This window comes from Typopeltis vanoorti, chromosome 4 (genome assembly GCF_054136105.1).
Source record: "Typopeltis vanoorti isolate ZY-2024b chromosome 4, IOZ_Tvanoo_1.0, whole genome shotgun sequence".
In the NCBI taxonomy this organism is placed as follows: Eukaryota; Metazoa; Arthropoda; class Arachnida; order Uropygi; family Thelyphonidae; genus Typopeltis; species Typopeltis vanoorti.
The window spans coordinates 97,536,325-97,564,097 of NC_143552.1; the positions used below are offsets into that span (position 1 = coordinate 97,536,325).

The following is a 27,773-nucleotide window of genomic DNA, read 5'->3' on the forward strand; positions in this document are numbered from 1 at the left end:
AATAAAATATGTCATTGTGTTCCTATGATCTTGATCCATCTTTTCTCTGAGCAGTTCATTCCATTTACGACACCATACTTGGGACTTCATGTCGGAAAAAAAAAGCTGGTTACACTTACTTCCTCAACCTCTTGTCAGGAATTGAAGCAGATGGTAGTAGATCTAGATGTATTCTTTAAGAATATTTTTTTCGTCCGAATTGCTGCTTGTGGTTTAGTTTAACATTGTCTTTCAATTGGTCAGTGCTGAGTGGCATTAACTCATTGAGAAGAGAGGACGACGTTGATGATACTTTCCTGGAACCAGATTAAACTGGACTTTGCCCTCGACCATCAAATATCCAGTATTTTGATCCTCTTCACGAACATACAGGAAGTGCTATTTCGCCCAAGTTAATTACTGTTCTGTAGTCTCGCTTTTCATTACATATAAATAATTGCAAAAACATTTGGTCCAAGTAATGGCGAGAAATTTCTTTACTGACATACGCGAGATTCGATCTTCCGATGTTAATTCATTCATAACATTTCGACAATTCCTTTTGTCAAGTTTGTAAAAATGACGTTGCACAGTTTCCCTTGGAGTACAAAGTTCTGCGGACAAGCTAGAAGCGCTTGTGGCATGATTACCTTAATGGATTGACGCAGTGTTTCTAAATCAATGAGCGTGATGTTTTGAAACGTGCATGATCTTAGAATGATGTTGCTTGCCTATAAACTCTGAACCAGTCAATGCCGTGTTTACAAAGTTTTCTGAATGGCCTAGTGTGTTACATATATTTCGAACTGTTCAGTTACAATATGCCTCGAGGTCGAACTACACGATTTTGGCCACGCCATAATTAAACAATAAAAAATAGTTTAGACTGCCAGAATAAACTTAATTTATACGCATAAGTGGCATAATAACGTACCATTGTTTATCATTACAAATAAATTAAAATGCAATATAAATACAAATTCCATAAATTTTGGGGGGTAACTTGTTTGTAGTAAACAAACTACACATGATTTAAGAAATAAGCAACCACGTGATGGTTATATTAAGTCGGGCATCAGTATGGGAAAGGCTGTTCTAAATCACAGAGGTACATAGAATGAAAGACCAAAAATGAAAAGCTGGTTCGATATGCTTGGAGTTGAACTTATATATAGATGCTGACCACTGATATCGCTCATGCTTTCTACATGATTAGAGGAAATGCCGAAGAATAATATCCACTTCAATGGAGCAACGCCCATGAAAATATCTATGAAAAGCATAATACAGAAACTTATGAGAAAGTGACTGGAAGGAGTTTGAGAGGGAGGAGGAGTTATCTATTAGGTGGATTTGCCAACTTCTGTATAGAGTCAAAAATTCTTAGAGCTTTTGGATACACCACACCAAATGTAAGAACAATATTTCAGTATTTTAAGCGGATTTGGGAATTGTAAAGTGGTAGGAGTTGAACGGGAGAGAAGGGAAGTAGTGTTATAACCCCCCCCCCCAAAAAAAAAACAGTTCTTTTAGAGGCTGTGCAGGATATGGATAATCATATTCGTCAAGAATATTCGAAATTTTTTCGTACTATCATTTGTAATTTTCAGAATATATTATTAATTTCACTTAAGTGTAGACACATTATTTTCATAATTGATCTTTCACTATAATGAATAATCATTTATTACGAATACTCTTGATCATCGTCGGGCACGCGCCGTTCAGGCCCGAGTTATCGTACATGTTCTGAAGTATAGAGGAAGTTGCAAGATACAAAACGCCAACTCCCCTCCCTCAAACTTGGCCAAAAGGACAGTACGGTTTACTTACCATGAAAATGGTCTGAACGATGTGTTGTAGTGAAATCTTTAAAATCCTTATTTTTAAGGAGGAAGAAACAGCATTTATTATTTTTTTTTTTAATATTCCATTAAATTCATTGTTAATTAGATTGGAAGTTACTTTTACTACGCCTGTACTTAATCGTATTTTGTTATAGTTACGAGTACTCGTATTTTAAGAATTATATTATTAATACTGTATTCAACTTCAATGTACTACATTTTTCTCCGAACAGAGGAAGGTCGTCCACTTTTTCTGCCATGTACAACAGCCATGCCAGGCGCTTTTGTTAGCATTCATATGGAAGGCCCTCCTGGAAATCCGTTGTCTATATGCGAGACTTTTGTCTACACAGATCAAGGTAGGTGTCATCCGAATTGACAACCGTAAAACATTATTTCATCTGTTTTGAAAATTGTCACTGTCATTGAACTTTCGGCCCTTTCTGCTTTGATAAAATAATAATCTATTTAGAATTCAGGTGATGAGCTGTTATGATTTAAGTTTCTGTTAGTATGTACAAAGCACTTTGAGTATCTCCATTCACTGATAATAAGGATATGTACGGATCGATTTTTGTAAAGAATAAATGGAGTTCCACATATCAACATAAAGTGGAATTGAAATAAATCTTTTTTTAATTTTTCTATCCATGTACGCAAATTATATCAGGTATAAAAAAAATTATTCTTATCCAAAATTAATAAAAACTCATCTCTGTGGTTCAACTTGCAGTACACCTTTAGCATAACAGTGAAACATCACGAGAACGAGAGAGTGCTTTTAATGAAATCGTTTTGAGTGAATTGTGTGGAATCTGTCAAATAGATACGTAGGTCATATTTCGCTGGAGTATGCAATGTTTGCTATCAATTATTCATGGGGAAGCAGGTCATTACATGTAGGAAAAATTTCGATCTAATTTACTCTCTAGGAATAGCAGAATACGATGTATGAGAAGCTGTGTGCGCACACTTGAATTTAATCCATGAAAAAGGGTTGTAAAACTATCATATATGGGTAGACTAAGAGCCAGGAAAAAACATTTGCTCGAAAGAACACCAAATATTAAACTTTTTGAGCAATTTCAGGTAAAGCTGCTTCTAATAAGCAGCTTTACATCAAGATGATCAAAATCATCTTTAAATTTAGATATTGAAAAGCATGCCTGTCAGCAGTGAGATTCAAACCTATATTCTGTTGATCGTTGGGAAAAAAAAAAAACACTAACCACTCTACAGGGCTGAGTTAATAATTGCAATTAATTATCCCCAACTATGATGATCATTAATTATTCTTTGCACTTCTAAACAATAGTAGTAGTGGTGACACTTTCAGGTATGTTGTTTCCGACAGTTTAATAACATGTGTTCTGGGAATGAGACGCGTAGATAGTGGCGAGTTGAATACGCTGCGTTATTCTTCGAATGCAAATATTTCACTAGAGATATGGTTATTAGTCAGTAAGAAGTGGGTGATAGAATCCATCCAACTATCCAAAAAAAACTGTATATTTGCAGAATGGAAGGCACACTAACTGGCGACAATTTGCTTAGATATCGATGCTAGATACGATCCGATGTCAAGAGCAACATTTCAGATGTCTCCATACCTTGTTCTGCTTTTTCCACATCTGGATGTATGCCTGCAATCTTTTACTATTTACCACATAACAAGATTGCAACAAAGTGGATATTAAGACAGATCTCGGACTTTCGTTTCACCACTGCTGCATCAGAGCAGCAGAAGTGAAATGGACTTGGCGAACGGCAACATATGATTAATGATGGCATAGTTGAGGATAATTAATTGCCATTATTAACTCAGCCATGTTAACTAGATCAGGATGGCTGACGTTTGCATTAATTCAACTTCTTTGTGTGGATAAAATAGAAATTGCTCATTTCATATTGATGGTTTTTCGCTGAAATTGAAGGGGAGCAGATACTTGTAAATATTATTTTCACTTTCTGTAATAAGCGATATAAAGTTTTATTTCATTAATTCTTTCTCCGAAGTAACATCTTTGACTAAATTTAACATTTAAACTAACTGTAATGGCTTTAGAATTTGTTCATGTTTTTTAAATTATGCTCGAGAAAGCTAAATCATTTTAATTTGAATAAGCCAGTGTATTAAAGAAATGTCATGGGTTTAACCTGTAATTTTATAGAACGATCTCAATGATTGATATTTTTTTAATTCCGTAGCGCTCCCAATCGAAAGATGTCCATCATTCCGAGATCAACCATTGGGCAGCACTGCCACCTACAATGGAAAATGCTACGTTTTCTACAACAATCAGCCTCTAAATTTTGCCAATTCCAAGCGATTTTGCGAGATAAGAGGAGGAAGCCTTATAGATGAGACAAATCCAGCCCTTCAAGGTTTTCTCAGTTGGGAATTGTATCGTAGACACCGAAATGATCCCAGTGGACAGTACTGGATGGGTGCCATCAGGGATCCACGTGACAGAAATAATTGGAAGTGGATAAACGGTAAGTCGTAGAATAGAAGTGATAACTGTAATCTGAAACTGCGATGTTATATCTTCAGATGTTCAGTCACTTAGAAATTCATTAAAGAAACTCTTTTCTTTTCTCAGGTAAAGACATCACAATATCATTTTGGAATCTTCCCGGAACCAATGAGAACTGTTCTCGATTTGATGGTGCCAAGGGATGGCTTTGGTCAGATACAAGTTGTAATCTCAATCTCAACTTCATCTGTCAACACAGTAAGTGATACTTCTCATACTAATTGTGAGAAGAGAAAACCTCATTACTTTTTTTTACATGTTAACTAATGAAGGAATATATGCGGTGTAAAAATTGACTGTTTTTGCTACAGACCAGATTTTAATATAATGAATGTGTTGAATTTAAAGACAATTATTTTATTCGCGATCTCACTTTAGTGAAGTTCTTGAGAGCATTTTTTCGCTCGCTAGATGCCGTTTGTTCTTAAATGCCATGACAAAAATCCACTCTGCCGGCAGCGTTTTAAGCTGATTCAAAAAAAGATTTCATAAATTACCCGCTTCCACAGACTGCCTTCTGAATGCATTCGGTGTTTGAGTATAAGGCCATTAATCTTACCTCACAGCCCTTTATCTTTACATTTACTTCCTCGGATCATGGCACTCATTTTCATTGACTGTTCTCATATCTTAATGCGCCCTCAAACAGATTTCAATATTCATTAGCGTATTATTCCAGATATAATCTAATCAAAAACAAGTTTAAGTGCATTGTTGGAGAATGATAGTTATGTACTAGTTCTGCTGTGTTGTAGGTTCATCCACCCCATTCACACTTTTAAGAAATATGACGTTTGATTTTATGAAATGCAAATTGCATCTGAGTTTTGATTCAAAGCTGCTCAAATTCAATGTGTGTTATTTCATTTCTTGGTATTTTAACACTTAATTATAAATTCCAGTAGAAAAATAATACTCTAACACATGCACACACTGTATTTCTTTGGCTCTTAGGAAAGCAACAGTTTGATTGGAAAAAGTTTACAATACGTAAACTTTGCAAAGATTACTGCTCATACTGTATTGCGTTGATGCCATTGTCTAATATATTTTTACTATAAAATGAGTATAATGAAATTTTTCTTTACAGAACCAGCCACTTGCGGTAAACCTGAAAGGCCATCGAATTCCACCATTATCGCTCGTAGTTTCGAAATCGGTTCCGTGATTGAGTATCGTTGTGCACCTGGCCACTTGCTAGTTGGACCAAACATTAGAACTTGCCTTACCAATGGTTTCTTCAGCGAATTTCCTCCAAAATGTAGATGTAAGTGTTGTCTATCCCACACTTCCTCATTACTAATAATTTGAACTTTATGTAAAAATAATATACGACAAAATAGACTAGACTACATTCGGGAAAATTTTAATAGTTATTAGCAACAAGTTATAACTTTCTACAAATCTCTTTCTCTCCACAGGAAGCCTCAAGTGATTTTTTTTTATAGCAAGGATGCTAAACCTACAAAAATGGAGGAGGGGGTGGTGAAGCTAAAACTATTTATATTTATTTTCAGCCAAGGTGAAATATTCATTCTGTCATTTTAATTTATATGCTAATAAAATATATATTTTTATTAATTTTAGGTTTTGTCTATAATAAACTGGAAGTGCAAATACATTAAACCGGTTATAAACCGATATAAATCATAAACCGAGTTTCATTAAAATTCCTTGTAACTCAGTCAGTATCAACTACCACAACTCTCCCCTGCCCGCTTGGAAAAATGCACTTGAATATCCCATCTAAAACCGAAAGAACCTTTAACGCCTTCTAAGTAGAAGTCAAGTTAGCCAGTCTCACACAGAGCGTATGAGGAATTTTTCATCCAGCAAAACTGACTTAGAGGTTAACCATCCTGTCAGATCTTTAATTAGGTTTATATCCAGCCAAATTATTTGGCTAGCACAGATCATTGAGCTAAACCGGTTAAAGTGAAAGTGGAATTTCATTCAGAATTCTTTCTTAGTCAAATTGAATGAGGAGAATCTTCTGAGATGTCTTATTTCGCTATAAAATGATATTATTTTGGGTAAATATAGTCGATTTGTATTTCGCACGGCACTCAACTAACAATTATCTCTGACTATATGTGAGACGCAGAGGAAAATATGTTGAATTGGAATTTGATCTTTCTTTAGTTACAAAGATTACTGATTCACTACACAATTTCCTCTTTCAAAATAAACGTTCATTCAGGATATAGAACCGTACATATATTTCGTGGCGTAACAGATAAATATCGCGTGTCACTTTTTGGCACATTTGTAAACTAACTTACTAACGGGATAGTGGGTAGAGGAAGCATCTTAAAATCGCTATCAGAATGGCCTATTTCAAAAGGAGAGATGAGAAGAGTCCTTTCAGATCTCAGTAAATTTTTGATCTAACAATATGGCACTGTTATCACTGCAGATACTTAAATGCTAATCAATCGTTTGTACCGAGAGTAAATTGGTTTCCAGTTATTCTGTGTCACTTCACTGTTTGAAACTGTTGAGTTGTCGTATATATATATATATATATATATATATATATATACACACATACATACATACATACACACACAATTACGTTCTTACCTTCCGTGGATATACCAATGAGTAGGTTATAGTTACAAGCTCTGAAATTTAAAATTCGTCGTGTAATTTGATCTAAACCGATCTAAAATGGATTCTGTGTAATATAGATAAGCAGTTTGGATTACTCTCGAACCCATTAGATGAATTAATTTTATGCATTACGCTATACAGACGTAGATTTTTCTCACATTTCAAATTTAACCAGTGATAACATTTTCTTTTTTAGATCTTGAATGTGGCTTACCAGCTCGAATTCAGAACGGTGGATACAACTTATTGAACAATACTCGATATTACTTGAGCTCTGTACAGTACCACTGTGGTGAAGGACATGTTCTAGTGGGGAGAGGAAATCTGGTTTGTGATGTAGACGAAAAGTGGAATGGTCCTCCACCAAGATGCGATCGTAAGTGAAATCTGTTCCTTTTATTGTGTTATGCACAATGATTTTACAAATTTCTTTTCTTATCATGTAAAAAATAATTCTAAGTTAACTTAAAATAAACACCTGCTTTTCTCTTTGTCTTTCAAAGTCAAATAGGGAAGGAAACGATTTTAGTCATTTAATCTTCGCTTTATAATTCGTAATGAAAACAAAATTCATTTTTAACTCTGGTGGCTGACTTTTTTAAATCGTATTTAGCCCAACAAAAGTCTAGAATTATTTTTCATCGCTCTTGTGAAGCTAACACACATACACACACACAAAAATGGAGCCAATAGTGTTTTTGAATCACTATTTAGTCTTAAATAGAAAACTTACAAACTAAGTAGTTTTAGTAGGGCTATATTTTCAGATCCCAGAACTAGGATACACTGTGAGTCCGTGCGCCTATAGCACACGCCATACATACATCCTGGTTGCATGCTAAACAATAAAATTTAATTAATAATTCGTTAAATTATCAGAAAAAGAAGTTTTATGAAACTAACCGTCAAAGCTCTGTGAGGTCTACAATTAAGATTCATTAATTTTCAAATTAGTTATCATTGTCACTTGAAATTCATTACAGAAGATTTTGGTTTAAATTTCTTAATTTATCTTATAGCTATCTTCTGTCGACCACCTCCTCCTACATCCCACGGCAAATTCTTTCTATCTACAAATACCACGGTATATGGCACTTCCGCTCGCTATGCTTGTTCTCCAGGTTATCAAGTAGTCGGTAAAGATACTATTACGTGTGTGGCTAGTGGGTACTGGGATGGAGAAGCCCCGATATGCGAAAGTAAGTAACTGCAGTCGCTTTAGATTGTTTGCTCAATTGATATACAGTATATTTATTAAGTTAAGTTACAGTAGAATGTAATGATGTATACCAGCCTAAATTTAAGAACTAATCTTTTGATTAGTATCTTATGTATTCAAACTGTTTTGACATTTTCGAAGTCATTCGTATTCGTAAGAATAATGCAATCGGATATAAAAATAATCTTCACCAGTGTAGGTATTCAAGTATCATTGACTGCTTATTGCAGGTACATCTTAATTCTTCTCTTGCGTCTGTAGTGGTGCATACATTTTGTATGAGTGTCACATTCACCATATATGCTTTATTCCTGTTTCATGCGAAGTTGCGTCTCCATTTTTCTATCTATCTTCCATTTCGAGAATAGTAAATGTTGTATTTATTAATATCAAAAGTACCCATTTCCATTCGAGTTTTCTAATCCTTAAAATCTTAACCCGAGTTATGCTTACTTTTTTACTTTCAAATTTTCTTGATATTTACATGTCTTGTTCCTAACTTTCAAATTAGGAAGAATTCACTTTAGTGTAAATCACTGAATCGCTCATAGTTCAACAAAAGCTTTGAAGCCACATGGTAGAATAGCTAGAGGCAACATGGATTAGCTATGGTTAAATCTTAACTGAATTCTAAGGCTTATTCAATTCCCTCGTGAAAATGTAGATTTGCATAGAAATGTACGAAGCCTCATGGATATATTGTCCGGTTTTTGAAAATATAATACAATAGTTCTTTAATGATTCAAAACCATCGCTTTTAAGCATTTTTCACGCAAAAGTAGATATAGTGGTTTTTAAACTCATGTAAAATCATTCTCCTTTACATTCATGGAAATACAATAAATTTAGAGCTCTCTTTTAACTTTATTATGCATGTTGTTCCTTCTTACTTCGACATAGTTTGCATGTTCATGTAATGTTTGATATTGTTATACATTACATTATACGGTATACTATACTGTTACATTATATGATGTTGTCATACATTACTTTTTTGTGTGTATTCTCTCCCAAAAGGAAATTCCTTATGTTCCCCTATGTGCAGTGGTTTTTAACTTATTAAGAACTACTGCACATAGCGCCCCCTTTCAACTATTTTTATGGCTTGGAGCCCTCTGCTCAATTTTACACTAGGTTAATGACTCAATAAGATAATTATACCGCCCCTAACCACTTAACACCCTTCCTCAGCGTTCACACGCCTCCAGGGGCCGCTACCGCCCAAGTTAAGAACCACTGCCCTATGGCATTCCATATTTTAAAGTCACTTGTGTGTAATATTTGATTTTTGTATTAACCTCAAATCTAATTAATATTTGATTTGAGGTTAGCGGACGCTAACCTCCAAGCTTTGTTTGACTAATTGGTATATTTTTAGATATTATTACTTCAAATCATTGACACCGAAATGCCAATGATTTAAAGTTTTTAATACTATTTTATATAAATGAAAATCAAGTGATTAGAAGAAAGAAAATAGTTAACTTACCAGCTAAAACTGATATAATCCTAGAGAATATCCAAAATCTCAGTGCAACATGGAATTTTTTTTTCTGGTTTGATAATGCAATGCCCTTGCTGGACATGGATATTTTCCCTATACTTTCCTATCAGTCAGCCGTATCGTACTATAGTTCACATCATCGGTTCCATCAGGTTTTCTTTTATAATCTAGCCTGTTATCATTAATACGGTTATCCCATGCCCAGTTTCATCACGGAAAGTACACTTGCACGAAAGTGATAACATTGTTTATCAATTTGATAAGTTTGATTATAAAAAAAATGCTCCACTATTTTTCCGTTCTAAACTATATTTTACTATTGCTTTAACGCTAAAGGCAGTTTGATATTGGCCCTGAAATTCGTAATATTACATGGAGTGCTACAAGTGTGTGACTTAGAAAATGAATACCATTAGAAAATAGTAATATGTTTAGTTTCCTAAATTTCATAAGAACAGATGGTACTTACATATAAGTTATGTAAAGTACAAATTTAATTACAGCGCATTGTTCGCCTTGAGACTGTAAATACTAATGTACAGTATTATAAAGTGTTTATGAATGAGTTGACTACAGCAAAACCAGTCTCGACGACGTCCATACGTACATCTGTCTAAATGTTATTTTAACAGAAATTACGTTTACTTTTGTTCATTCAATAACCAGTTCAATTATAGCTGCAGCTTTTAGCAAGAATGCATTAAGACCCCATATATACATGCAATTCTCGAGCAACTTCAAATAAGAAAAAATAGAAAGAAAACACTGTAGGAAATGACGCATCTAATCTTGATGTTTTTATATAGCCTATTGAAATTCAAATATTTTAATACCCAAAAATGGCTACGTGCACATACCTGGATTTTGTGGTTTTGTAGATTATCAGTCTCGAGGTGGAAAATACCACTTTCATTTTGCTGTAAAAGTAATTTCCTTTCTGAGTTAAAGTAATATTATTTATAAGTATAGCATTTATTTCATATGGATATTTCACATGTATATGGATAATTTTCTATACCAATAAGCCAATTTCGTAATAGATTTCACGGTTTGATATGAACACAGATGGATAAGAAAATAACTATTTATTAACTTAAAAGCTAATATTTCGCTGGTATTATATCCAGCATCTTCAGAGCACACAACACAAAGTTTGTTACAAATGCAAAACAACCACAAACCGGTGTAACAGTGGGGCTAGTAAAAGTAATTGCGGCGTGCAACACAAGACTGAAGTCCTAATATGGCGCCATCTAGGTTTAAAAAAAAAATCAAAGTTTTGAAATAGTAGTCCAAATGATAGTCTTAGAAAGTTTGAAAAAATGAAATAAAATAAAAGTAATAAATATTAATTTGGTCTTAAGATGACTGTCTCCCAAATCTTTGGTAGATTTATACAGCCATACTTGTTAAGGTTTGGAGTATGTTTTAAGGCTTCTGTTGATTCCAGGAACAACCTCTCTGACTTGTAGAAGCTTCTGTGCATTATTTTTGTTTCTTTCCAATTGATCCTGTGTGCAGGGTTATCCAAAGCATGGTCTGCCAGACCCGACTTGCCATAGCGAAAGTGTCGGATATATTTTTTGTGTTCACTGAGGCGGATGTCCACAGTTCTTCCTGCCTGTCCATAGTAGGCTTGATGGCAAGAACAGGGCACTTCATGGACCCCTGGATGTGATAAAGGAGTGCATTTGTCCTTAGGTGAACGGATGAGAGTTGCTAATTTTGCATAAGGTTTAAATACTGTGCGTAGTTGGTGTTTGTTAAGCACCCTAGATATCTTTTCAGATGTGCCTTTAATGTATGGGATGGTGATAGTTTTGTTGTAGTCTTATGTGGTAGATAGTGGGGGAGATTTCTGGTTAGCATTTAGTATTTTATCTATGTTATGGGGATTATAGCCATTGGTTAAGAAGGTGTGTCGTAGGTGAGAAAGTTCAGCAGTGAGAGCAATGTCATTGGAACAGATTGCTCTAGCTCTATGGGTTAGTGTTTTTAAGATACCATATTGTTGAGAAGGGTGATAATGTGATTGTTTGTGTAAATATCTCCCTGTATGTGTGGGTTTTCTATAAACCGAAAATGATAAGGAAACTTCTGGAAGACGTGTGATCAGTGTGTTCAGGAAGGGTAGGCAGTCATTGGCCTCTAGTTCCATTGTAAAGTGGATTTTAGAGTGCTGGCTGTTTAGATGCACTAAAACTGTATTCAGTGTGTCTAGGCCATGTGGCCAAATAGCAAACACATCTTCAACATAGCGTAGCCAGAGACTAGGTTTGAGAGTGGCTGTGTTGATAGCCAATTTTTCCAAATGTTCTATGTAGAAATTGGCTGGGGGGGGGAGAAAGGGGCGAACCCATACCTGTCCCATCTAATTGTTTGTATATTTTCCCTTTCCAAGTAAAATAACCTGCCTGTACTGTGAATTTAAATAGCTGAAATATATCTGGTGGAAATTGTGAATTTAGTAAGTTAAGTGTTTCAATCAGTGGTACATTAGTGAATTATGAGGTGATATCAAAACTCGCCATTAGGTCTGAAGTATTTAAGGTATGGTTTTCTAAAATACTTTTTAGGTGGGTAGAATTTTTAACAAAAGAGGAAGAATTGTTTGTGTAAGTGGTTAGTAATTTGGCTAAATGTTTAGCTAGTTTATATGTAGGACTGTTTATACTATCTACAATAGGACGCAAAGGTGTATCTTGTTTGTGTATTTTAGGAGTACCATATATTCTGGGTGTTTTAACGTGCAAGGGTTTGAGTTTTTTGACAATTTCTTTTGGCCAGGAAGTGACTTTGTTCAATGACTTGCACATCTTATTCTTTTGTGAGTTGGTGGGATCTCGATTTATGATTTGATATGTTGAGCGGTCTTGGAGAAGTGCGTGCATTTTGCTTTCGTATTCTGTTGTATCCATTACTACAGTTGCGTTTGCTTCGTGTGATTTGGTTATTATTGCGTAGTTCTTTTAGAGCTATTATTTCTTTATGTGGGATATTATTTTTGGGAGGCTTAGAATGGATAAGGATATTGGCAACGTCTAACCTAATATTATTGGCTATAGCTGGAGGCAAGTGGTAAATCCCGTGTTCAACAGAAGCCATTATTTTGGTTTTAGGCACAATTTTAGGAGTAACGGCAAAATTGTGTCCAAGATTTAATGTACTCGTGGCCTCTTTGGATAAGGTTGTCGATGATAGGTTCACAACACCCCCATCTTGATGAAATTGTGGCCGCTGCGTAGCATTGCGTTGTTGGAGGATTTCAAATTTTTCCGGTGTCGGTTTTTAACTTTAGCGAATTCTTTATTGGCTGTCGAGTCGGAGATTCTATCCAAAATATCCCATAGCTCCGGGTTCAAAATGTCAGATAATATATCATGTAGTACACTGATGGAGGAATTTATTTTTGAAAGTTCTCGGCGAGTAGCGTATACCTGTTCTCGTAATAGTGCTAAACTCGCTCTTTTATAAATACGTTGGGCTTTGGCCGAGTGCAACTTGTTCCTAATTTTCATGCAGTTTGGTATCAAATTGATATCTCGGCACCTTTTTAATATTAGCTTTTAAGTTAATAAATAGTTATTTTCTTATCGATCTGTGTTCATATCAAACCGTGAAATCTATTACAAAAATGACTGACGAACACATACGCCTATCCACGCGCACCAATAAGCCAAGTTGCGCTCCGCAACCATATGTCTGTGAAAGGAGTGTCCTGCGTTCGATTCTTGTCGCTGACATGAGGAGCTAAGGATCCTTTCTCAGACATAGCCAAGTTAGCTGGTCTTGGCGTAGACTGCAGGGTTTTTCTCCCCAGTTTATCTGGGGTTTTTCCTCCCGCAAAGCAGGCAAACCAGTCTTAAGAACACAACGCTTCACAGACAATTACAGATGGTTAAGCGTGGGGGGGGGGGCTAACGACTCCAACTCGTAGTGAGTTATGAAACCCAAAAATGGAAGGTGCCAAGGTCTTACACGGGGCTGTAGTGCCGAAGAAGAAGCCTTTATATCTTATACCTTAACGTCATTAATTTAACTCGGATCGTGTTCCATAAACTCCGCTGTGTGCATTCGAATATCAGGAGTTATCGTGTTGCAGTTGTTGTGGTTATCTAGGACTACATCCGAAGAAACCAAGACTGAGTCTAGTGTCTTATGTCTGTTAATCGTTAAAAAAAGAAATATTGAGATAAACTACTACCTCCGTATGAGACCGGCTAACTCACTTTCAATTGAAAAGTCGTTATAAAAGTTCTCTTCATCCTAGATGCGATTCAAAGCCAGGATTTTCCAACCAAATGGCATTGTCGATACCAGCTGAGCTAAGAAACTTCTTCAGTTCATTTACTAGGATGTTTTTTTTTTTTATTTCACACTTCCTGTATTGAGATAATACGGTACTTTCGAGAGCGAAGCACAATGAAAGAAATAACTTGTCAGTATAATTTTTAAAACACTTGTTAGTACTCGTGTTTTCAAAAATGATCATTGTGCAATTGTCATCATGCCTACATCAAAATTGGTATGTTAGTATGAAAGTGAAACCAGCATATCTCACTAAAATATGCAGTATTGATGCTCATGTAATTACAAAAATTATTTACCTGATTCATTGTCCATTGACAACTTTCTGTTTATTTGTATAAATTGACAGGCCAAGACGTTTTACTTCTTTAAACTGCGTGGCATACTCTTTGGGGGAAAAACCTCAGATGCTATAAACATACTTTGCGAAAATAGTTTTTAATACGAAGTTTTCCATCTTATTATTATTTAAGATAAGGTTTCAGTACCACTTTGAAGATGAGTTTTCAGTATCTGACGTTATTTCTTGGGTTACAAGAAAACAATATACCATAACCCAGTGATTAATGTTTTTTTTCCCCCTATAAAAATTGAGTTATACTTGCCAAGAAATTATTCTTGTCTACTCCTTTTACCAAAGTGCAAGCAAACAAACTTTGCATGTGAAGTATCTTCAAGACTAGGCTACTTGTACATATAGAGAGATTAATACTTCACATCAATTGCTCTGGTCCCATAATGCAACGCACACTTCCTTGTGAACGTGCATAATGCTAAGCATTAATGGAGGGGTCACTACCCAGACCCGTTTCGACCTTTATCGAGGTCTCATCGATGGGAGTCAGACTCAGAAGAGATACCAAGCTTGAATTAATTCAGACGTCATATATCCCATGTACAAGTGTTAAAAATGTATCACCTTATTAAAATGCCGGATCAGAGATACAGTAGTTGTACTAAGGCAACTGATGCGAAGTCATCAGCTTCTGCATACAAGTAGCTTAGTTGTGAATGTATTTCACACGAAAACTTTGTTTGCTTACATTTGGATAAATGATTTAACAAGAATATAACTTCTTGCGTAATTTATTTTGTAACCAAGTGAAAAACATTTGCTACGAAAAGTCGAATGAATGGGCTTTTCTCATCATTACTATTATTTTCAAACAAGAACATCTATTCATTAAGCTTATTTGCTTTCATATTAAGAATATAACGGATTAAAAAACACATTTCGAATTGCAGTACTTTAATTCTAGTATTACATAAGCCATAAGCAACAAATTGATTAGAATAATTAAGTATGTGAGATATAATCGATTATTTTTGTTCTATTTAAGAAATGGCCAGCACTACTACTACCACCACTACAACCACCACCACCACTTCTACAACCTCAAGACCCAACCCACCAACTTCTGTTGCTCCTCCACAACCACCGCGAAAGCGACCACCATCGCCACCTCCAGTTGTACCTAGTTCATCGCAGCGCCCATCAGCTCTGTCTCCTATCTCTCCACCAAAACAGCCTCCACAACCGTATCCAACATACTCCAGTGATTCTAGTGTGGCTCAACTACAACCATCTTACACTCGTGTTCCTTCTCCTGCAGTGTCTCCGACCCGCACGGTTAGCAAACCGATTCCTGCGTCCACCAGAACTACCTCCACTGTACAACCTGCATTCATCCGTACTGTACCGGCCACTTCATCTCCTACACTATCTGCAGATGTACTACCAAGAAAGCCTACTCCAGTGAATGTTCTACCATCCACAACGCAGCACAGTCCTCCATCCCGAACGTACATTCCCATTGATGAGTCATCGCACGACGAGAGCCCTTTATTAGAGGAGGCACCTTCCAATTATATTCCAGTGGTGGAGAAACCTCCATCTCCTCCACAAGGAGGAAACAAACCTCCTTCCAGAAGAACTGACCAAGAAGTTCCTTCTCGTAACCGCCGTCCTCCTGTGATACCCACGAGACCAACTATTCCTTCTTCAACTCCAACTATGGCAGCACATCCTTCTCCAAAAAGTCCTGTTAGGAACGAGGATAATGACATAGCTGACACGCAATCTAAAGTGCGACAGAAACTGGATGGCAGGTCTGCAATTGCAGCACAAGCTAAGTTAAATATGGGTAAGTCATGCTTTTTTTTTCCCCGTCGCGAATATCATTTCAATAAGTTGTCGAATTAAATATGAATTATATATTAACGTTTAATTGCATTATTATTAGACATGCATTTAAATATTATGAAATGTTCTGTTTTAGGTGGTATTATTGCCTTAGGAGTATTTGGAGGATTCATTTTGATAGCCATCACAATCACTTTGATTCTGATCTTTGTTCGAAGGTAAGAAACTACAGTGTTTTTATATTCAAATACTTTATATTCAATTTTAGGAGCATATAAAACCATCCATTTAATTGGGATAATTTGAATATTATTAAATAATTTATGGTATAATAGTACAACTAAATTCTATACCGCACTTTCTCATATCTTTGTCGAATTAAAATTCGATTGTAAAGCATGTCGTTGACAGTATTTCACTGGAGGCATGCTATGAAAGCTATCCAATCTAAAATACACCATTCCAAATGAATTTGGGATTTAATTGACCACAGCCATTTCTATTGCTTCACTCTAGTGCTCGAAGGATTTCTGACCAATGCAAAATAGGTTTTCTTTAACTATTTCATACAACTCATTTGACGTCTTCAATCAACGCATGTTTCATGATTACAGCGCTGCAAATTACATCGTAGTCAAACTCTTAATGCTGAAAATAAAAGAATGAGGCATTTGTTGCCTAGGGAAAGGAAATTCAGCTGGAGATACAATATAGATTAAATAATACTGAAGGATAAATTGCGTGAACTGTTCAGTTTTCTAACAAATAGTATATGGTCACTTATAGAAGTGCTCCTTTGGATTCTGTTCCCGGAACTCGCACTGAAGTTTAATAGAGCTGTACATCATTAATACAGTAAGCACAATGAAAATAAAAAAAAAAGAATTCACCTGTTTTGCTTAATCGAAATGGATTATTGATAAATTGGTCTGATTGATCTAAGACCTGTCATCCTAAAAAAAAAAAAATGATGCTACACTACTGCTCACGTTAATTAATCCACGAATTCGCATTACATCTCTTCAATATGATCGCTCTCCTGCGTAGATTATGCACAGCGCTCTTGTGTGTAGATCACAACTCACCTTAATGTACAGTTAGTGAGCTCTTGAATGGCTGCCTAAAAAAAAAAAAAAACAGATTCCACAGGAGAAAAGTTATTCCTATCCATAGTTCTTCAGAAAAATCAGCTTTCATGTGAGATTTCTTATTTGTTATATTGAAGACGTCGTTGGTCTATTCAGGATTTTGAATCAAAAAGAAAATTTCAAAATTTGCGTAATGACAGTCGTTCCTGAAGTCCCTATCGCTGTCATCCACTCCATATTGTTTAGTTGTCTTTTTTTTTTTTTTTTTTTTTTTTGTTAGTGACACTTCAAATGCAGTCCGTAAAAGATGTTTCACATTATGCGAACTGTGATTTCGGCTTCGGATTTTAAGGTATAAATCAGTAGTAAACATCGGCTCGATTGACCGAGTGTTTAGCGTATCCGCCTTCCACCCAACGGGGCTTACAGATTCGAATCCCGACGTGGGTGTTAGTGATTGTTTTTAGGTGGCAGATGAATTTCATCACCCAGTGTTAAGACCACTTCTTAGAGGTCTGAAGTGCCTTGAGAAAGTTCCGGGTTTGGTCTCTAGAGCAGGATTTCGGACCAGGTAAAAAATAAAATGATATATATATGTATGTATATGTATGTGCATGTAAAGAAATCCTTAGCCCACCGACGGTATGGATGTACTATAAGTTTATAAAAAGTCCTTCGTGGATAGGAGCCACATAAAAACATTCGCCTCAAGACTGATTTTCTATAGGACTCTGACGCCGCCTTCTTCTTTTTCCCTCTTTTACCTTGCGGTATCGAGGATTTTCTATTCATTTTAACGGCAGTGGTTTGGCTCTATGCCTCCGGGTGTATCCTATGTCTGTAGAAGTGTTGAGTACTCAAGTCCGGTTTGGCTGCTTGCGGGATGAAAAACCCCAGATAAACTAGGGGAGAAAACCCTTCAGTCGACGCCCAAGACAGGCTAACTTCTGCTGACTGGCTATGTCTGAGAAAATCCTAAGCTCCTCACGTCAGCGACGGGAATCGAACCCAGGATACTCCTTTCCCAGACATATGGTTGCGAAGCGCATAGCCACTCGGCTAACCGCGCGGATATAGGACTGATTTTCTATAGAACTCTGACTTTAAAATTTTAATTTCCAAGTACAATTCACATAGTTAGGCACATTTTCGTCCCTTGTAATAGCTTTACTATCACGAATTTTTTATGCAAAATATGATGACAGAACTGTTTGAGACATCTGGCTATTACCCAACTCGGCAATTAAAAGTGTTTCATGAACCAGCTGTTCACGCTTGCGTATCGTGCGCACTTACTTTTTTGGGATGATTGTCTTATACTGGGCATTCAAGATTATAAATGATGCAAACCGCAGGGACGTTAACGAAGCATTCGAGGAAAAGTGCTATTGGCAGATGGCCTGGTTAATTACAGCAGAGATGGTGGATATAGCAAAAGGTCTGACGAATATGGAACATGCTCATTGTGATACGTGTTTGTGAAAGTTAAAAAAAAAAAAAAAAAAAATCGCTTCGCATTGCAGAAAAAAAATACAATAAGAGATTGGAGAGCACAGTTTAAAAGTAGGAAACCTGGAGAAGGAAATGAATGTACAATGAAACTTCCACAAAGATGTGATCGCAAGAGAAGTGAAGAATAATCATCAGAACAGCAAGTATTATAATAATCAGATTAATGTAACAGGTTGTCGCGCGAGTTCATATTTTACGTAACTTTTTATACATATAAATCTTGATTATCCTTTTATTTTTATGATTTAGTTCATTTAATTGTAATAAACGATCTACAGAAAGCTAGCAAAAGATAATTTCTTCTTTATTTTCTGCATTTTCTTTGCAGCACAAAATCGAGTGCGAACGTTGTCGCATAAAATTAAACGTGCATTTTGAGAGCAGCGCCATCTACCGGCTCAAAATGACACTCGCCACTCAATATCAAATAATATATACCTCTTCCTTTATTCGCAATAGAATAAATTTTAGTGCAAAGTTTGAGTCGATCGTCTAGCGCAACAATCCCTTGTCCTGAGAGACATCGCAATTCGAAATTATAACTGACTTATCCGATGAAAAAAATTCGATTACCAGAAGTTTTTTTGGGAGTGGGGGGGGGGGGGGGGGGATTCTGGTGACCGATGCATCTCTGAACTGTTCACTTGACTGTTTTTCATTCTTTAACAAAAGTGCGTTACAGTACCAATGGTGTCATTTCTGGAACAGATGGTTCCCGGCTATTTCTTTTGCCAGAACCTTTGGGAATACTGTGATCCTTTTCATAATATTAGAAAGTAATAGCTAGGATTGGTTGAAGAATGAAAGGGGAAATAGCTAGACGACCTCGGGGGTGGGATTTCATCCACATTTAGCTCATCCTAAATCAACAATTATTTTACGTATTTGTTGGAATAATCATATTTGTAACTTGTAGTTTATTCTACAGTGAAATATGCAAGCATTTTAATCTTTCAAGCTTTAATCAAGTTCAGTTAATCGTACAATGATTAAAATATAGTAATTCTGTAATACTTCTTTGCAACGTAAAAATGTAACAAGTAATATGGTGCAACAAAGAATATCTTTTTTTTTTAATCGAATAAAAATTGCGGTTCGTATCAAAAGAATAATATTACACTATTGTTCGTGTTAAGATGTTTATATCCATACTAAAACATTTAAGATCCATAATATTATAGATTATCCTTAAAGATATACTTTTATGTAGTGAGGTGCAAAAAGCAGTGTTTAAACAGAAAGCACATATGTTTATTTAGATTCATGTTATGAAGTCAGTGTATTTGCTTATGCAATTTTTGGGTTAGGAAATGCCGCGTTTTAATAATGGCGTGAAAATTGCAGAATAAGAGCAAAAATAAATAAAAAAATTATCTTATGACTTAAAAATATGATGGGATAAATGATATGAAAAAAAAAAAGAGAGAAAAAACAAGTTGGGATAAAGTTTAATATAGGTAAACAATCTAAATATGCCAAATAGAAATACGACTTGCTATATATACGATACTTCTAGAATAAATAAATAACTAAAAAAGCATGTGAAGTAATTTGCTTTCCAATACTTTACTGAATTCTTGACCCATTTAGATACTACAAAAATATATAATAAATAAAATAAATAATTTAGAATCCCAAAAAATCGTGAGCCGCTACAGTTTCTACTCGTAATTTAGTTTTTCTGTCAGCGGTAGTTGACAGTGGTGTGTAATTAAGATGGCCAGTCGTAACATCATCTCGCGCTCTCTTGCTTTTTGAAAAAAAAAAAAAGATGGTGTTTGTTATATGTTCCACCAAAAAAAAAAAAAAAAAAAAGAACCTTAGAGGGGTGGGGATTGAAAATGTTGATTGCTTGCATTCTAGAGGGAAAAAAAAACCTTCTATTTTTAGAAGTGTTCCTGAATATCTTAAAATTAGAAACTTATGGGGGGGGGGGGAGAATCGTCCCCACAGTTCATAGTGGTTCTTGTAAGCATGTAATTAAACTGCTGTACATTGCCCTCGTGAAGTGCGCTGACATTCAACTACCGATATGGGCACTTGAGGGCACTGCTATCTCGTTTCAACTGAAAACTGCTAAGAATGAATGCGAAAATAAAATACAAAACATCTGGGAAACTGCTAGTGCTTAAATACTTTTGTATAACGTAACAATTGGCTATTACTTTGCTAAAAATCTCAATTTTTTTTTCTCTTAAAAACCATGCAATGCTTTCTGTAGATGGTCATTTTGAATTTATAATTTGCTTACAACTATTTAAATCGCACAAATTGTGTTATGATAATTAGGTATTATATTATTATTAATAACATAATAGATGATAATTAGTTGATCACGAAAGTGTAGACATATTGATTTAATAAACGTATGCAGCAAACAATTATTTGGAAATTCCTCTTTGACAAGTTATAATTTTTTACAAAAGCAGTTATTTAATGGATTTTCCATCTAGTCATTTGCTCATAGAACTCTACTGTTGACTTGATTAGAAATCTTGTTTTTGTTTTGTAAAATTTGTAATTACTTTTCTCCCAACCTTTTACTAAATGCTAATCCAAAACTTATTAACTTCGTCGTTTTAACGGCAAAATATTTAACTGTTCTTTAACTATGGGTAATAAAAATAAATCCCAAGAAACTTTACAGTTAAGTTTCTTTTAATAGCTTCGAATTGTTCGTAGAGTTTGAGTTATGGAAGTCTTCTATTGAACGGAACTTGAATTTTTAGGTTTATGGTATCAGGTGTTTGTTCCTTGAATTTTGGAAACCAGTGTTTCAAGACATATCACCTATTTTGCGGTGTAGACGACAGATCTTTCTAATAGCAGTCTAGCAATGTTGAGAGGATGTTTCAATAAAACGAAATAACAAGCACTCTTAAGTGAAAAGGACTTTATGATAATATACATGGCACGTAGGTCGACATAAATCTCCATATAATCGCGGGAGATGTTTATTCATTTGTCCCAGCGTGGAATGTAACTTAATAGAAATGACTTTGCTGTACATCGCAGTCAGTTGCAAAACACCGGCTTAGCCACTTGGCTTCTAAAGATCTTGCACTCAGACTTTTTAAACATGTGTAAATCTATGGATACAAGAGACTGTGCTTACGTGATGTAGAATTTTTTCCCCTTAACTCTTAAGAAACTAAACAGAAACACATGTTTCCATTATCTTTTTTAATTAGTTTTTTTTTTTTCCTATCAAGAAGGAAGATGAATATTTTAATGTCATTTTCTCCCTACTAAGTGGCAACGAATTCCGTCCATTTTGCAGCTGAGGGATTGCGGTTGCACAATCCCCTATGTGATGCCATATGAGGTAACAATACAAATACTCCCTTCATGTATACCAGTCTGCTCCTTCAAACAAAGTTTTGACCATGTACGATCTACCATTATCCCCACCTCTTTTTGGAAACCCTTCATATTCTATAAATCAATGTGCGTAACTTTGGAAGTTATTAGTTGAAACATAAAACATTGAATCAGAATTATTTTGCTATGCAAAATTCAAGAAAATATATGTTAATCTAATTTAATAACGAATCTACAAATCAACTTTACTTTAGATGGTAATATTGTTGAACAACTTCCGCAATTTTTACGTATATGCTTTTAACTTTATTATGCCATCTGTATTAATATATTGATTAATATAATTAATTATTAACAAACTGGTAAATTATGGATGGTTCTAATATACACAACTGGTAGTTAATCTGGAGCCTTCCTCACATTCGATATTTCAGAAAAACAAAAATAGTCCCTAGAGTGAGATGGTTTCATCAAGGCTACATTCGCGTAACCAGTGTATTAGCACAGATTTAACATCAACACTTCAAGTTTGCTCTAATAAAAATTGAATAGCCATTACTTCAGTTTCAAACCATACAAGACTTCAACGAAATACTGACAATTCATTTCCATTTACTCTCAGAACTTGTCTTACTGTCTAGGGCTCTGAATAACAAATTTCATGTGAGCTTTTCGGAAACAGTAATCTATCATCCCCCATATTTCTTAGTTTCTGATGTATACTTTAGCCATTTCATCTATCACTGATGTCACTTGACCAGCCATAATTTTCTTTATCACCCTAGTCTTCTCTTATTGTAGTAGAATTTCATTTATCACCATGTGAACCATTAGTTTCTTTCCTACGTGGATTGTTAAATATCTCACTTGAGTAGTAGATTCAGCCCGTTAGACGTGTGGTTTGGGTGTGCGCTGGTCTCTTAAAGATTTGCCTGTGATATTTATCTATGATCCTGTTCTTTCCATGCGTACTATTTCAGTTTTTACATTGTCCATTATGGACAAAGTCCGACATTCTCTATATTAAAATATTACTTTTGATCTCATGAGAGTGTAGTGAATAATATCGACATCTGAAAATTATTTATTTGCTTTTATAAAAACAAAAAAAAACACCCTGATACACTTCGATAAATTATACCTTTCGTTTTGTTTTAAACATCTAAAGGTATTAGAACTGCAACAAAAATCATCTCGCAGATTATAGCACCAAAATATATACAGTATATCTACATACCGACAGTCCCGATTAATCTAGTGTAAATATAACGATCCATGTTATATTACAAAGTATATTTATAAGTAGAATACGTGTATCAAATACAGACTGGAATTGCTTAAAAGAAAAGTTAAACTCCACGCGGTTACGTGTGAAAAATGCAGATAATTACTCTCCAAACTACGCGATAGGTACATTCGTAGAAGTGGACTCGTATCTTGAATGCTCCCCCGACAATTATAAACCTCAAAATTACATATTTATAAAGTGTATTTCACAAATGCTAAAATCATTAAGTTTGATATTTTACTTTTACTTTTTTTTTTTCAGTTCATGTATTTTTCGATTCATTCTGAAACATTGCAAAATTAAATTTTATTTATTAATGTATTTTAATACTGTATTTTATTCGTGTATTTTACTGTATCAATCCACCTATATCTTGGTCTTCCTCTGGGTCTTCCTGCCAACCTGGCAAAGAACACTTGTTTTACTAATCTTTCCTCTCCCATTCTGTAAGTGACCATACCACCTGAGATTAGCTCTTCTAACGCATTCCTGGATGTTGACAATGTCAAGTTCTTTCTTAATATCCTCGTTTTTAATATGATATTGCCACTGATGCCATCTGTTCACGCCTCTAATATTTCTCAGGACTCGCATATCAGCAGTCGCTATTCTTTGGCCAAGTGTTTTATTTCTAACCCAGCTCTCAGATTCATAAGTTAAAATTGGTTTGAACACTGTCTTGTATACAGCTAATTTCTCTCTTATTTCATATATATTTATTCACTTGACTTCTTCCTTACCAGCTTTGTTGATTCTGTTGTCTATTTTCATATTTAATTTACCATCTTCAATAACAATCGTGCCTAAGCAGCTGAAATGCTTTACTTGTTCTATAGGTTCACCATTCACAATGCAGTTGATATTTTCATTGTCTTTGTCTTGTTATTGCTGACATTCATAACAATATCTATTACAACAGTTATTCAATTTAGTCGGGGAATCTTGCAGACTTGTAGCGGAAGTATAACTTGTTTAGAAGTACAACATCGTCCGCATAAAGCAAAGAGCTGACATTAACATCTCCAATTTTGATATCGGATTTAATACCACTTTCCTTCATAATGTGATCCATATAGATAATGAATAACAGAGGGGATAACGTACATTCTTGTCTGACACCAGATTTAACATTAAACCATCTTCTTGTACCTCAATTCTAACTGCTGAATTACAACTCAAATAAAGACTAAGTATTGCTTGATATAATGCTCCATTTACACCATACAACTGTACTGTTTTGAAAAGTTCTCTCTCTCTCTCTCTCTCTCTCTCTCTCTCGGTACCTTGTCATATGTCTTTTCCAGATCTACAAAACATAAACTATTTCTCAACTATTTGTTGTAAAGTGAAAATATGATCTGACAGCTTCTATTTGGCCTGAATCGAGCTTGTTTTTCACCAAGCTTTTCTTCCACAATCCTTCTCAGCCGTTTCTCAAGTATGCTTGAGTAACTCTGACCGGGAACACTCAGTAGAGAAATACCTCTGCAATTCACACATTCAGTTTTATTTCCTTTTTTATATACGGGTACTATGAGAGCTCTACTCCAATCATCTAGAATTCGTCCTTCTGTCCAAGTCTTCTAAACTTATAAACATATAAACAGCCAAAAGGAAATTGAAGAAATTCTTTCCCGACTGAAACTGTTTTAAATTATTTCTTTTTCTCACATTTAAAGAATTTGTCTTTGGACATCTGATTCATATACTTCATTTTTATTCATATACTTCAAGGGTTCTTTATGGCAATCCATGACTTCAACAACTCCCTTACTACCCTGGAACTTCCTGCCTCTCACTGTGCAACTTTTGGATGTCTATTAAAATATAGTATTCCATAATCATATTTTATTAGTAATTTTTGAAATGTCTTATTTTTTTTATTACACCTCTTTGGTTTTTACTTACATTAATGGGTTTATAATTTATTTGACTTGACTAAAAATTAAAGGAAAAAATCACGAAATTATCCTTCCTATTTGTTTATATCAACCTTCCTATAAAACAAATTCATCTAAATTAGAGGAGTGATGTTCGAAGAAAGTTGCGGGAACACTTCTGCTACTGATTTATTCTTGAATTCATAACGTTCGCTAAAATGTGAACTGAGATTAGCCGGCTAGAATTAGGGCTAATACCATGAGGTAATTATATTGTCTTAAGAAAACCAGCCAAAAGAATACAATTAGCAAACATAATGAACTGGACTTGTCTTCGGCCATATTTCTTACCAGCTTCCGTTGATGCACAAGTTTTTTCTGGCACTTGGGTATGGCGCTAACTCGCATTCAGTTGTAAAGCCTTGTATTTCACTGCACCTTACCTTACGATAATACAAACTTGTTCAGTCAAGAGCGGACCTCTTTTTACGGGCTGACACTTCTAGCCTCTCCTAGCACAAACACGCCACATCAGTAGCCTCTTCATCATTCTCCAAAAGTAAATCTGTTCTTTCCGTTCGACATTTCTTGCCTGTACAGCTTCTAACAGTATGCAAATCTTAGATTTATTCATCCAACTTGGAATACTCTTCTTATTTCTGAGATTGCATACCAAAAAAACTTCCCTTAGAATGCTTGATGACATCCAGAAGTCTGCTATAGATGACTTCTATCTCACAGACTGGCCCCGTTACTTTCTCATTGAAGTTCTTTTTTTTTTTAATCTTAAACCCTTTCAGAAGTAATTTTGTTAAGGCATGGCCACATCCATGACTTCACTTTTCTTCAAATATGTAAAAAAAATTAGGAACAGAACAGCTGGCGGGTCAATCCACGGTTTTCAGCTTCTAACTTTGATCTTCGTAACAGCTTTTCCTAGACTGTTTTCTCCAAAGATTACAACTTGCAGTAGCACACAAAAAAAGCTTTTTTGTGACCTCGTATGAGGTAGATATTAAAATAATTGATCCATCAGCATGGTTTTGCATTGCTTTAAGTATCCACGAAATTCATTCTGCATGCCTTTTGGTACCAAGATAGTTATTGAATTCTCGTGAGAACTTCGACTGCTACAATTACTACAAAAATTATCTCACGTAAAATCAGAATCTTGTATATGCTTACTGGTATTCGGAATTCTAATTTGATTATTGTGAACAGTTCATTTATTCTCCATAGATATGGTCTAATGTTCATTACAATATATCTATAATCCACCACATTTTAAAGATGTGGTGGTGGTGTATCTTGAATATGATGGATCAACATGTTCAAACAGGAACCATACAAATTTGGTTCTATATGAGTCTTTGGTGATCAGCAATGTGAAGGTGAGTTTAAATATACCCAAAGATAAAGGAATTTGGTTAAATATTACGTTTGCGCCTCTTCACTTTTCATATTAATTACTTATCCTTTCTCTTATTTCACTTCACCCCTAAATCCTATTTTTTTTTATGGAGTCTGGATTGAACTAGATCTAATTGCTTATAAAATGCGTTTATCTTAACCAAGTGTTTCCCCACATTTTAAGCCTACTAACTGTATAGAAGTGGTGGGGGAAGTTTAACCCTGTAGTTCCCTGGGCTGTAACGCCTAATTCTTCGCGTTCACTAACATTTCAGGCTACACTAGACCTTAAAATGACCAGTCATCGTCTCGCTCATCTGATCTTTGCCACCCACCATTTCCCAGGACAAGGAACAAGAGGAAGTGCCGACGATCGCTGGACAACACAACCATAACCACCTACGACAGCAATAGCAGCGGAGAACATGGACTTCACAAGTACTACAGGCGAGCTTGGGAGAATCTACGGTACGACGGCAAGTGCAATGGACTTTCGGCAGGTCCGCAGGACAAAGCAGCAATGAACGGCCATATGCCTGTGTCTCGTCAAGAAACGTTGGACATCCGCGGGACTGGAACTATCGAGGGATTCAGAGAGGCCAGCGAGATCATGGTCAACGACGTCGCTGCATTGTACTCCCGTCCAGATAAAAAAGATCGCAATCTTCCTAGAAGTCCTTCGGGAGAAGAAAGTCCTGGAGACAAACGAGCCATCAGAGAATGGTACAGTCAACAATTAGGAAACCACTCGAGGCGTGGCGGATATTGAGTGAGTTGTTGTGTACATAGCTGGGTGCTTTACCATTGTTTCGTGCTCTAAGTGTAGGTAAGATGTTTGTAAATCCTAATGGCATGTATCGAAGGAGTTTGTTTATTTACTTCTGTTGTGTCTTTCGTTACCCAAAGATGTTTTATTTGTCTACCGCTAGGCCTATTTCCTGGCGTTTGTCTCAGTAGAGTTTGTAAATATTTTATATGAACTTGGGCTTCTGTGAATAGCAGCCAAAAAAAGCCACTGTCTGAATTTGGTTATGGTTGTTAATAGCCTTTAGTTTTGCTCTGAAAATATTCTCGCGACTGCGTTTCCTTGATGGAAGCGTTGAAGTTCAGAGCAAAGCTGACGG

At 35.4% G+C, this 27,773-nt stretch overlaps 1 protein-coding gene across 1 annotated transcript in view; it reads left to right on the forward strand.

Annotated features, from left to right (window-relative positions):
• Nucleotides 1-27,418, forward strand: part of LOC150107530 (uncharacterized) — an 82,776-nt gene extending 55,358 nt beyond the window's left edge. The window contains exons 5-14 of the mRNA XM_090392123.1: nt 2,060-2,185; nt 4,035-4,322; nt 4,430-4,561; nt 5,454-5,630; nt 7,173-7,352; nt 7,996-8,175; nt 15,348-16,151; nt 16,287-16,368; nt 26,995-27,125; nt 27,168-27,418. Of these exons, the coding sequence (XP_090248249.1) occupies nt 2,060-2,185; nt 4,035-4,322; nt 4,430-4,561; nt 5,454-5,630; nt 7,173-7,352; nt 7,996-8,175; nt 15,348-16,151; nt 16,287-16,368; nt 26,995-27,125; nt 27,168-27,418 (2,351 nt within the window). The remainder of the gene's footprint in view (nt 1-2,059; nt 2,186-4,034; nt 4,323-4,429; nt 4,562-5,453; nt 5,631-7,172; nt 7,353-7,995; nt 8,176-15,347; nt 16,152-16,286; nt 16,369-26,994; nt 27,126-27,167) is intronic.
• Nucleotides 27,419-27,773: the final 355 nt, after the last annotated feature.